This window comes from Ruditapes philippinarum, unplaced genomic scaffold, assembly GCF_026571515.1.
Source record: "Ruditapes philippinarum isolate M1 unplaced genomic scaffold, ASM2657151v2 ctg12322_1_1_1_1, whole genome shotgun sequence".
Lineage (NCBI taxonomy): Eukaryota > Metazoa > Mollusca > Bivalvia > Venerida > Veneridae > Ruditapes > Ruditapes philippinarum.
This window is the reverse complement of record NW_026854181.1, coordinates 1-13686: the sequence shown is the minus strand read 5'-3', so window position 1 is coordinate 13686 and position 13686 is coordinate 1. Positions and strand designations below refer to the sequence as shown.

General features: G+C 31.0%; 1 protein-coding gene across 1 annotated transcript; it reads left to right on the top strand.

The window, feature by feature from the left end:
- Nucleotides 1-378: 378 nt before the first annotated feature.
- Nucleotides 379-12804, top strand: LOC132739285 (coiled-coil domain-containing protein 171-like; the record flags this gene model as incomplete). Its single annotated transcript, XM_060726962.1, is given in 19 exon segments — nt 379-512; nt 2407-2530; nt 2963-3122; nt 3346-3425; nt 4136-4310; nt 4830-4942; nt 5242-5330; nt 5914-5958; nt 6127-6178; nt 6510-6569; nt 6952-7044; nt 7418-7512; nt 8426-8491; nt 9080-9218; nt 9902-10025; nt 10524-10630; nt 11443-11694; nt 12127-12165; nt 12637-12804. Coding segments are annotated over 18 exon segments (1971 nt in total), but the record flags the coding sequence as incomplete, so codon positions are not given.
- Nucleotides 12805-13686: the final 882 nt, after the last annotated feature.

Genomic DNA, 13686 nt, shown 5'->3' with positions numbered 1-13686 from the left:
TTAGCATATACCAATGCAAATTCAATAAAAAGTTCTTTGTTTGCTAGTTTTGAAAAAAAAAATCTCCGTTGAGCCGATAAATTTTTGCGCACTGGAGATATGAGCGGTATTACAACAATTACAATGCTTATAATGTAGAAAATGTTGTTTTTAGATGATTTCTATAAAAATATTATTTTATTCAACACATACTAATTTAAATTTAAAAAAATGCATTGCTAATCGCATTTTATTGCCACATTTTAAATTTTGCACTCCGTTGCGCCAAAAAATCTCCTTTGCTTATTTAAGTGGTACCAGAGGCGAAACGTTCATTTCGCGAAATAGCGTCCATTTCGTTCCCATCTCCAAGCGCTTAGTATGGTAGACGATTTTCATTTGCGTAGAAGCGGAAGTCACGGTAGATAAACAGTATGGCGGCTAACAGAAACTTTTGAACTGGCAGAATTGAAACTTTCCATGTTTTCACAAGTATTTGGCTGAAATATACAAAGTTGGCCGAGAAATAAAAAGTATGTTTCATAAACTGTTATATTTAAACTGTATCATCAATTTAATTGACGCAAATTTGGAGAAAATCCTAATTTGATTTATCAGATATGCACAGAATCCAGTCTGGACCTGTCTCCCAGAAATGTCAGTGATCAAATTTGTGTGATACTCTTGAAGATCATCGTTACTCGTATCTTAACTAAATACTTTCGCTTTATTTAAGCCTGAATGCAATGTGATGCTTCCTTTCAGAGTTAAAGGACATGCCAAGATGAAAGTTGCCTACAAAAATCTTTGGACAGTTTCAGTTTGTCTTGCAAGCAGTCAATTTGTTCTTAAAATTGTTTATGAATTCTTTAAAAGGGAATCTTTGAAATATTTAAATTAATGAGTTACAGTTATTCTTAAGCTGGAAAGTTGCAACATGTTCTGTTATCAGAATACATTGGCCTTGTGATTATCAATGAGTTACATTAAAGGAAATGGCTAGCCGTACGGGCCTGTACGGCTAGCCAAAAGTTCTAGCCATACGTGAGTCACGTACGACTAGCCAGGACTCGCTGTATTGTCTAGCCGTACGGCACTTTTCAAAATTATATAGAAGTCGACCATGCATATGTTATTTTGTGCCTCATGATTATGATTTGTTGTTTTATTTGACCTAAAGATGTTTTTTTGTTAATTAAGCACATGGATCGAATAAATAATGATCGGAGTGAAATAAATACATAGAACATTGAAAAAAAAAACGGTGAAAAGCAAAAATAATTGTATAATTTTCAAATACAGTAGATAAATATCGAACATAAAAGCAAAAACAATTAATAAGCCTTAAATAAAGCCTACCCAGGGACTGACAATAGAAATTTTAAAATGCGTTTCACGGAACATGCAAACTTTCCTTAATGATGGACAAACTTCTATACCGTCGGTAATTGACGCAAATATCAGAGCCTAACATGCATTGATTATTATTTTTTTTCATTTTAAAGGTGTCGAAAATTAAACTTTATGAAACAAAAAAGGATTATTATCAAAATTTTGTAAACTATTTCAATTGATGTTATTTAACTGCGACCTAATGCTATTTTTTCTCGATGTCTTGAAATGATAAAGATCAATATTCGTACTTCTTTTACTGTAGCCAACAAGGCGATTAATCTATATTTAAAGTAAATATACGAAGACAATTACTATTTCATGGTTAAAATCCTCGCTTAAAGTCATGAAAAAACATATATGTATAATTTCGACTTCTATATAAATTTGAAAAGTGCCGTACGGCTAGACAATACAGTGTGTCCTGGCTAGTCGTACGTGACTCACGTACGGCTAGAACTTTTGGCTAGCCGTACGGGCCCGTACGGCTAGCCACTTCCTACATTAAAATAGTGGCGACCAACTAAAAATGACACTATAAATTCCAATGATAGGTTAAGATTTCTACATATTTTTGATTGTTTTTTTTATATTTTTTATTTGATTTCCTTTTAAATATACACATGTAGTCAATATTTGGACAAGCCAAAGTCCGGGCTTGCTTCGCCATAATAACCCCCATAATAACATCATTTAGTTACATGATAATAATGATATCAGATGATCTGTGGTAACAGAAATAAACCATTTAGCTCCAAAGCTTATTTCAAGTCCTATATATCAGAACAGAATCAAGCCTAAACCCGGAGAAGCACTCATTGTAAAAATATCTTCAAAAAATAATTAAGTATTTATACCATTTAATTTAGCTAAAGTTTAAAGAATAAGACAGTAAGAAATTGTAACTGAACAGATAATGCACTAAAATTCCAACTTAACATGTACAGACTGAAACATCATAGTAAGTTTACATTAGAAGATGTTTGAATGAAAATCAGCTAAAAAACATAATAATAAATAAAACTATTCTTTCAGTTTCAGAAAAATGAATTCAGATGATGAAACCCGAGAAAGAGATGCAGGGTTAAGAGACGAGTCTGGACAGAGTGAAGATATACTAAGATATCAAGATGGTTCCTACAACTTCACATATGGAAAGGTAACTCCAGTCATACCTAATATCAGTCATGTAGCACAGTAATTAAGACTATAGTATGAGCTTGATAATACAATTGCATCTTCAAGGATGCTGTTATACAGATTTGAATCTTACTAATAGAGTTTTATCACTTGTATTTGCTTTAATTTATACAAATTTATTTTAGATTGATTGTGTTGGAAGCTGTAAGCTTATTGAAACATTCTCAAATCTTTCCTGGAACCAACCAGTACTAAGTAATAAAATTTAATGTAAAGTTTCTTGCTCAAGAAAACAAGTCAGCTATCCTTAGATTTCTAGTCTGACACAGTAAGCTCTTGGCCATACTGCCTCCACTTGTATTTGATTTCTGAGAAAATACCAGTTATGAATTTGTGCTGAAAATCATGAAATAATTTATCTAGTTAATATAATTTGTATTCATTTGTACAGGGTGTCAAACCAGATATGTCATTCTCTCTGGATAACTCTAGAGATTGGAAACTAGCACCAATGTCACCAGGGCCTGAAGATGCTGGCAGACAACGAATTGAAAATAACCAGTTAAAACTTCAACTCAAACAAGTTATAGCAGATTTACAAACTGAACAAGGTAAGGTTGTCCCCTGCTTTTGTTTGTTTTTGATAAAAAAAAATATTTTATTCTAATCAGATACTAATTGATTGATAATTAAGATGCTAGACTTTCTTAGGTAGTTTGACAGATAAATTCATTTGATATTGTTATTTCACAACTTGTATAGTAAGTTAACAGAAAGATGTTTTGAAGTAAAAATTGAGTATTCATCGTTTTATATTGATTTTTTTTGTAACAGATACAGTATCAAACCTACGTAAAAGATTAAATTCAATAGAGAGAGATAGGTTAGAGGCTGCAACCAAAGCAAACAAAGAGGTACTTGTATTTCCTGAACTTTAGGTGACAATGTCAATTAAAGATATCAGGCACTGTTGGAATGTCCACAAATATTTATTTAAGTGTTAGCTTTGGTGCCAGAAAAGTTTCAAGCTCTAAACTCTGTGTCTCTCATCATTAGCGACATGAAATAATAGAATCAAAATCTAAATACATGCATATATGAGAAAATTTATTTTGTGATTCACATAAAAGCAGTGTGTAGTCATAGTTTTGCAAAAAATCATTTTAATGAAACAAAAAGTAATAGAAACCTTAGATTGCCATAAATCATGGCAATGATTTAATAAATTATGTAATGTTTGTTAATAGTGTATTTTAATGAATTGAAATACATGCATACAAATTTTGGTCCTTTTTCGTATTAGATATGTTATATATGCATGATGTATATGCAGTGTGTATATGTCTATAATAACTCTGGGTCTGTTGAATTAGTGTAATGGATTTTGCTCTGCTTTGAATATGCATCAGTCCATGAAATGTTTAAGGGCCTCACCCTGGCAATTTGTTAAGTATTTCAACGTATTTTGCTGCTTCATGACTGACATGGTGTAGAATTTTATAACACATCATAAACTGAAAATTTGATAATTTGTTAAGTCTTAACTTTTGAGAAATATTTTTCAACACTTATCAACCCTTTTATCAATGGCTTTAAGTTTAAAAGGCTATTCTTTTAATGCTAGGTATCAGAGTTAGAAAGTCAGATAGCAAAATTACGAGCATCCCTGGAGAAGGGGGAGGCATCCCGTGCCAATGTAGAGTTCGAACTGGCTCGAACAAAGCGGGATTTAGCACAGCAAAAACATTCTGCAGCAAGTCATGAAAAATCTTTGGATGAAGCAAACAAAGAACTGAAAAGTAAGTGTAGCAAATGGCTTATTTTTAAAGAATTTCCAGATTGACTGAAAGTAGGAATTTTAAACACAAATGTTTAATGGAAATCAATGACAATTTTTTTTTCTTACATAGAATAAGTTAAAAACAAAGGTAACTGTGACCTAGTGGTTAAGATGTCTGCCTCTCAACTCCGGGATCATGGGTTCGAGTCCTAATCAGGTCACAACCAAGTTTCTTCATATGACACCAGTACTGGGTGGTTCCAGGAAGCGGACTTGAAAGTAATAAATATAAGTTGTAAGAACTTGTTTTGCAATCAAGTCTAAATAAATATGTTTTAACTAAATTAAAAACATAATTCAAAAGTAAGAATAAGATTTGTCACACTTATGTATATATAAGCTAGACCTGAAAACTCAAGGGTAGATAACACAAGTCAATGATTTAACTCTCAACGGCTAGGGTAACTTCAAAGAACAATTCTCCCAAGATTAATTCTAGTATTTAATTTTGTGGGTTTTCCCTTATTTCTATTTATAGAAAAGTTGGCAGATTATGAAGATGAATTAAAGCGACTGGAAGACAATCTGCAACAATCTCGAGATCATTCAGATGAGAGGGAAAAACAATTCAGACATGAACTTGAAGCTAAGGTTAGTTACATTAAGTGACTATAAATTATGAGTGTGTATAACGTTTAAATTCTAAACTTGACATTTTTGTATCATATTTCCAACTTTCACAATATAAGTTTCAAACACATTAATTTGATAATATTTTTTCTTTGTTTGCTCAGTGATATCAATATTTATTAAAAAAAATGTGAAAGAAAAAGTTATGAACATTTTAAACAGAGGTAGCCTTTAACTTCTCAAACTTTTATATGCATGAAAGCATTGTGAATTAAAAAATTTGAAATATTTGTACAGAAAAGTTATGTTAATTCTTTCAGGATGCTCAATTATCAAAGAATATGACAGATCATGAGGTTCTTGAATCAGAGAAACATAAATTAGACAGTGTTGTACATCAGCATGAAAGGTTTGTTATGTTACTGTTTTACTTTACTGATTTATTAACCCTTGACCTGCTATATTTTTATAATGGATCTGTCCAACTCTGAATTTGAAACAGTCCATGGGATTTTAATATCAAAAAACAAAATTGAGCTGCCAACAGTATAGAGCCTGGTTAGACTGCGCGGATGTTTTTTTGTTTTTTTTTGAGGATCATGCAAGTATTGGTAAAAGAATTCTTGAATACTTTTTTATTAAGTTATATTAACAATGACGTAAGTACTGGCACAAAATACAGATTTATTCCTAATCAATAGATAACAAAATGTAACAGTTTGGTTGAATTTTATTCAAATTTTATATATATAAGTAGGTTAAACAGTCATATGATATTAGGTTTGTTCTTGATATATTCATGCGAAAACCTGTTGGCAGTAAAATGTCTTTCATTTTGACCAACATTTTGACCAACATTTCATGATAAACTATGTATACATATATTTATAAAGGAATGCATTTATAGTTATAATTTTTTCTTCTGTGTAACATTTTTGTGACATTTTGACAGTGTAAAGTTATAGACAAGTGTCTTTTCTTGTTTATTTCAGTGTCATATCCGAGTTGAATGAAAGACTTCAGGATTTAGAAAGTGAGTTAAAATTTTGCTGGCTGAGAAATTTATTCTATTAAATATAATCTATGATTTAAATTTTCTTTTTCTAAAATTGCAATGTTGTCACTTTGTTGTGTCTATGTTCTTTAACTAATAATGTTTGCACAAAAAGACCTTAAAAAGTTTCTTTTATTCAACTTTTATTCAGGTACATAACTTTTGGACTTACGGGTTTTAAACAAAAAAAATTTAAATTAAGGGTAGGAAGGTAGGGAAAAACCTCAAGTTTTTTTAAAAGGGAGGCACAATTAAGGCTAACAAACCTTTTTTTTTTCCTATGTAACTTTTTTTTTACAAAACCCTTTAAAAAAAAATTATAAATGTAAAAAATTTTTAAATTTTAATCATGTAAAGAAAAATTCTTTTTGAAATCATTTTTTTAAAGCCTACTTTTTAAAAGGCAATGATAAACATTAGGCATGAGAGTCTTAAAGGAATCTGCCCCCCCCCAACCACTTTTTGTAAAAATGTTTTTTCTCTTGTTTTTTTAGATGGTAAAAAAGCAACAAGTAAAAGGAACCTGCGTTTTAGAACAGCCACGAGTTAGAGTACTGTAAAGAAAGGGAGGAAAGGGCAAGGAAAGATCTAGAGGTAGTTAATTATATATCATCAAAAACATAGCACCATTCTATAACCAATTTGTACATGTATAACACATTAAGCAAAACATACAAATATCGCAAATAACTTCATACACTTGATTTTGATATTAAGCACCTAGCACCTGTATCAAGAAATGTTTACTGTACAAAAATACACCGATAAAAAAAGAATTTACATAATTAGCTTGAAGTGGTCGAATCAGCAATTTAAAATCACAGTAAGGTCCTATGTCTCGGTAGCTGACCACCGGTATTTCAATGCTATTAAAATATGTAATTTATAGAAAACCCCAATATTCTAACTTAGTGCATATATCTTTTAACTTTATATCCAGTATGAAATGTATTATTTCTCTGATATAATATTTCAGTCAGCGTTACAGCGTGCACGTTCCACGGAGGAGAGTATAGAACTAGAGAGGGCAGCTCATTTAGAGACAAAGTTTAACTCGGAAATTGTTCAGGTATTATACATGAACTTGTTCTGTTTCCATCATTTTCATTATATTAATCACATTGCTTGGAATGTTTTTACTTTTCAGAATTTGATGTTAAACCTAGAAAGCAATGTTACAAATTTAACTCTGCTTAAATGTTAAGTTTAAGAAAGATTCTGCTACATTGGGAGATGTGTCTGTGATTTTTTGAAAAATAAAACCTTATATATATATTATTGTAAATTTATTTTGAAATATTAAGAAAAAATATCCCCAATGCTTTCATATTATCTCAATTTAACCTGTACTCCCTCCTTGTCTTAACCTGCACTTTGTTGTTCAAGACTCAATGAAATAATGTTATAGTGTGTGTTTTTTTAACATTTCCATTGTATTATAGTTGAGGGTGCGTGACCTAGAGGGAGCTTTAGATGTGGAGAAATCTGCAAACAATGAGGCAAATAAAGCTATAGACAGACTAACAAAACAAATCAAGTAAGCTTTTAACTATGTATAACTTGTTCAAGACTTAAGAGTCATTAAGAGTCGTTTTTTTCTGATGTTCTTTTTAACAAGCACTTTCATCAATTGATATTCTCTGCAAGAAATTTCTTCATTGTTATGTGTGATAAAATTTAAATTGTCATTGCATCCAAAGGGCCTCCATGCTTGAGTGGTTTATGTTACTTGCTCTTCTCTCCTGTTGAATTGAATCCTGAAGCTATCCAGCAAGCCTACAGAAGGCTGGTGGTTCTACTCAAAGGTCTTTCTCCACCAGTATGGCTTAAAAGTCACCATATTACAATTTAAGTGTCTGTTTATGACTTAAACTTAACAAATCAAACCATTTCATTCTATGTATTCAACGTTATTCAGTGCACTGTGCTTAAACATTTTTTTACCTTAACAAGAATTTCCTAAATAGAAATAGTGACTTATTGGTCATCCTAGAACCTAGAAAAGTAGAAAATAAAGCTTGGCCCAAATGCTTTTCAGATACAAATTATCCAGTGTTGTCATAATAAGGTACAATAAGTAAAGTTGCATATAATATAACGTAGGAGCAGTAGTCCAGTGGTAGGACGTGCACTTAGGGATCAAGAGGCCCCGGGTTCGAACCCCACCAGGGGCACTGCTAATTTCCTTGAGCAAGAAATTTACCTGCGATTGCTTCACTTCACCCAGGTGTAAATGGGTACCTGCGAGGGTGGTATAATTCCGTTGCGCCAAGTGTCGGCTGCACTAAGCGGAGTTAAAAGACTCCCCAGGGAGATTGATAGATAGATACCAGTAGCCCGATGACCAGGGGTAATAGCTGTAAAGTCGGTGAACATGTGTAAGCATGAAACTTAGACTATAAAATGCAATTACTTTATATAATATAATGAAAACTTATATCTATCTACAGGGAACTAGAGACATCTTATGAAGATGAAAGGAAGACAAATAAGCAGCTGAGTGATAAATTAGGAAGGTATGTTAATATGTTCAAAATCTTTAACAATTTATGTTGTTTACATATTTTCTTTATCTTTGGTTGTTAGGTTTTTGTAACTGAAAGATACTTTATAGTAAGTGTTTATTTAACCTTGATTTTGAAGAAAGTTTGTATCATATTTGAACCTTTTTTTAATTCATATTCCTAGAACTGACCAGTACATGTTTCATAATTATGAGAAAACCTTGTAGTGACACTAGTAGGGTTTGAAACCACAATGCCTTGTTTAGGAAATACTGATCAAGTATATTTTGAATAATAACCATATTAAATAACAACATACCGGTTACCATTTTGGTTACCTGGTATTTGAATGAAGTTAATCACACTAGTTATTCAATATGTTTATCTGAAAGAAAATGTATAATACTGATAAATATTATAATGGCTGTGCAAAAAAAAAAGAGTATCTGTCAGATGTTCATAGTTTGATTGCCTTTGACATTTATAGGGGTTAAAAAACAGGGGATTAATTTCTTATAGCATAGGAAGAGAGATATTGTGTACAATTGTTTTATATAATAAACTGGGACTTTATTGTATATATTGTGTTCTTTTGATTAGATTGGAGAAGGAACATAGTTCTGTAAAGAAACAGCTTACAAATGAGGTGGAGAACAAGAAATCAACAATCGGAACTTTGTCGAAAGAGCTAGAAGTTCATCAGAAAAATTTCCTGGAGCTAAAAGAAGAATTATCTAAGGTTTGATATAATTTTTTAAAGCTCATGTGTTTCAAAGAAAAGTCGAGCAATTATGATCACTGTATTGTCGTCATGCAAAAACTTGAATGTCACCCATTATTCAAATATTTCAATGTTAATAGCATGAAACTTTAAATACCTGCTTATTTCGACAAGGTGCAGTTGTTAGACAAGTGGAATAATTCTGAAAACTATATTTTTGTTATGCCACTTTCACCACAGAATTTATGTCAGAAGTAGTTATTTTAATAGACGTGCGTTAACACTGCATGCAGTGCTCTTGTTGTTATTTTGAATGAATTAATATCATTGTAAACACTTGAAATGCATAAAATAGAATTTATTCTATAATATTCTATTATTTTATGTAAAAATTTCATTTCTAACACTTTCATTTAGGTATTATCTCTGGGATTTCACCAAAGTATACATAAAAAGAAAGGATTAGTTTTTGGTCATGTATTATACTAGAAAAATTTTTTTAGTATTTGGTGAAATGTTAGAAAATGGATTTTTTTGTGTAATTTTTTCAAGAAGGGAATATTTACTAGTGATGTGCACAGAAAGGAATATAATTTTTGGTGATGTGTATGAGAAAAAGTATCTGTGTCATACATGTAAACCCTTTCATCAACCTACATTGATAATGTTGGGTACACTTTAATTTGTTTAATGTATTATAGGCCAGGAAGCGTCAGATTTATCTTGAAGAGACATATGGTGGCAGTATGAGGGAACTAGAACTGTTGTTACAAAACTTTCAGATATCTTCAGATAACAGTAAACAAAAGAAATCTACCCAACAAAGTAAATGTCTCAATTGTTTAAAACTTTATATAGAAATTTAACACTACTTGAGTTTTAAGTTAAAATTGTTGTTAATATTCTATCTTGTATGTGAAATCCTTTCATATTTCTTTTTTTATATTTATTTTCTATATTCTTAAGAGGATATTTTTTCACTTGAGTGTAATATGGAATATATTTTCACGAAATATTGAATTTTATCAGTAAAAATATGTTCCATATATCATGAAAACGAAAAAAAACCTTTTTATTTAATTTTATCATCGAGAAAAAAGAATAAAAGTTATTCATGCAAACCTTTGCTAATTGTTCAGAGCGCAGTAATATTTAGATTATTTATCAGTGAGTGATGGGTTCAATACTCACTTTAATGCCGTCATGTTACATTGTGTTGAAAAAACATGACAGAATTATTATATTTGACTGATATAGCACCATATTTCATAGGTAAAATTAAATTATGTATGATATTTAATATATGTGAATGTATTACAGAAGGAAAGGAAAGTAAAGGGAACAAAACACCAGCACCATCTGTAGTTTTAGAGAATTTACGACTTACACTTGCTGACTACAGGAAACGTCTGGATAATACATCCGAGGAGGTGAGGAATCTTTGACTATTTAAACATAAACTTCACTATATTTCTTTATTAAACTTTCACTGATATGAATTTAGGCACATGTATGTGAAGGAATTTGTCTTTTAATGTCTACACACGAATGAGTTGACAAGTCTGGCATAATGGCATTAGGGGCATAGGTAAACCACTATCTGTATTTACATTCAGGGAGGTAAATAACTATAATAGCAACAGGCAGACTAAAATGCTGCATGTTGAGTTTGAAAAGTTTACTTGTTACAATTTACTTGGTGTCTTGTGTGAATATATTTAAACTTTTAGTCTTTGGATTTCTTATACAAATGCAGAAAATTGTAATGAGCTAGATGTTATAAACAGTTGCTTCCCTTTAACTGTTAAAGATATCTAAAGCCCACAAGTAATTTTGGATTCTTACATTTTGGGAAGCTATTCAGGTAGCTTACAGTAATGCCAAATGTGGTGGTTTTATCAAGTGTTGTTTATGCCTGAAATGATAAACAAAGATGTGGGTATCTAAGGTCTTTCTTCACCTGTAAAACTTGGCTGTCAACAATTGGATAGTCAATAAATAACCTATATTGAACAGTCAGCATGCAACTTGTATTGGACAGTCAACATTTAATCTTTATTGCAAAGTCAACATTTAACCTTTAATGGAAGTCAACTTTTTACCTTTAATGGACAGTCAGCATATAATGCTGGTATGACTTAAGAGGGAAACCAAACTAGAAGAGAATAACAACTTTTATTCCAGACCTATCCAAAAATTGAATAATTATTTATTTCTAATACAATTTTGCATCTTATTAAAGCTCAATAAAATGAAGAAGTCTAGTACAGGATTAACAAAGGAAATAGAGCAGTGTAAAGAGATGATCTGGGCTAAAGACAAGGCACTAGAGGATGCTCAGAGAAGCTATACACGCACAGCAAAGGAACTAAACCGTGTGAGGTCCGAGTATGGTGAACTTGAAACATTACTTACTCGTCTCAAAGTAGACATGCAGAGTACAGCAACCAATCAAAGCAAAGATAGGACCCGCATTCAAGAGCTGTCTGAAGAGGTTTGCGATAGATTGTTGTTTAATCATGTTCATTTTTTTATAACTCCAAGGGAAAAAGAAAAAAAAATGTGTTGAATAGTGTCCATTTGCCTTAATTTGGAAATAAATAATGTTAAGTTTTATGACAAATCAGAACACATGTTCAGAGTAAGTACAGTGATTGGTACATGTATTCACAAGGTGATGAAGTTACAGAGATTGTTGATATTTTTACATTCCAAATGATATTATATCCTTATATCCTTAAAATTTAATTTGGCAGAGAACTGGAATTATACATGAAATTGAACACATGTCTGTATTTCCATTGAAACATTCACAATGTTAATTAATATGTCATTTGATTTATTTTCAGAGTAGAGTAATTTGTCAGGAAGACATCTAGCAAATTGTTATTTTAATCAGTAAATATTTATTGTTCTCTTCTCACAGATTATGAAGTTGGTAAAGAAACATAAGAATGATGAGGAGGTTGGTATATAAAATTTGTATTACTATATTGGTATTGCTCTTAAATCCTTGTTCATTAGCTTTGAATTTTAAAGTCTGAAATGAAATTTAGAATTCAAGTTTCTGAGTAATTTTTGCTGCTATTTGTTTCATTGAAAATAAGGTTTCCAGCTGAGTTAGTCATAGCTGCATATTATATGTTGTCAGAAAGTTTCAATGCAATCTCAACATTTTTGTTAGAAGAAAGTGACTTGTCGCTTTTTTATGATTAATTAACATTAAAAATTTATGCTTAGACTTAAAGCAAAAATAAATGTAAACTTTCCTCATTAAGTCCCATATGTATTAAAGACTGAAGGTTTACAATCAAACAAATATCTCAGACAGTGCAGCATTCAGAGAATTTGGCAGATAAATTGCTTTTACTTATAATCATGAACAGTCATAGACCTTAATTGAAAATATTCACACAAAAATTTCCCCAAATTTCAGGAGAAGCTGGCATTTTTACATGGTTTATACCAGAGATTATTATCTGGTAAGATTGTGGTAGCCAGTAAAGAGAAGACGTTCAACCAGTTTTCCTGGCATGATCTCACTAACATGGTGTACGATCAAGTAGCGACACTTCTCAATAATCTACAAAATGCTGAAGAAAAGGTATAGTTTATTATGTTATTAAAATTTATAACGCATACAAATCCAGAGCTTTTTTTCTTTGTATATCAGAGGTGGTTTAAGGATGGCTTCCTCAAAATTTTTTTTTTACAAATCATGTAGTTTTCCCCAAGAATTTAATTGACAGCAATTTTTTTCTTCCCCATTTACAAAAGTATCATATTATTTTTCCCCAAAATAAGGGGAAAGGCTGCTTTTGCAGTCTGTGAAGAAAAAAGCCCTGAAATCAGAATAAGAACTACAACTAGGTGCATAAGTTTTCAAATCAGTCTACAGATTTCAGTTATGTTATAAAAGGGCGAAAAATATACTACTTGTATTTCTGTTCGTTTCTTTTATTTTGATTTGATTAATTTGAAAATCAACAGTATCAATTATTTACTGTGTATAAGCAAGTTTAAACATGAAATTCTTTTAGATTGTTGTCAAACAAAGTTGAACGGAAAATTGCTTATTAGATAACAATTAATATTTTGAATGTTTGTTTACTTGCAAGCTGATTTATTCAATCGATATTTTAATTTTAAAGATTTACAGGAATGGTTTTGTGGTCAGTAAAACTAGCATTGTTTTGTGTTGCACAACAACTGCTTGGTTAGGCAGCATTTAAAGATGTTTGTTTGTAGTTATACAAATCTTATATTTAAATAGTTTGAAACACTGTTGTCACTTACTTTTGAAAGATAGATTTTTTTTACTTCTTTCCATACAAAAACCATATTTTTAACTTTGTAAAACTGATTTTTGGAAGCATTCATGGAAGTTAAAGATTAGATTTTTGCATAAATCAAAAAAAGTTTCGTGAAATCATAGTGCTGAATCAGTTTTTGATTTCTGCAACAAAATGCCAAGAACGGCTTGATA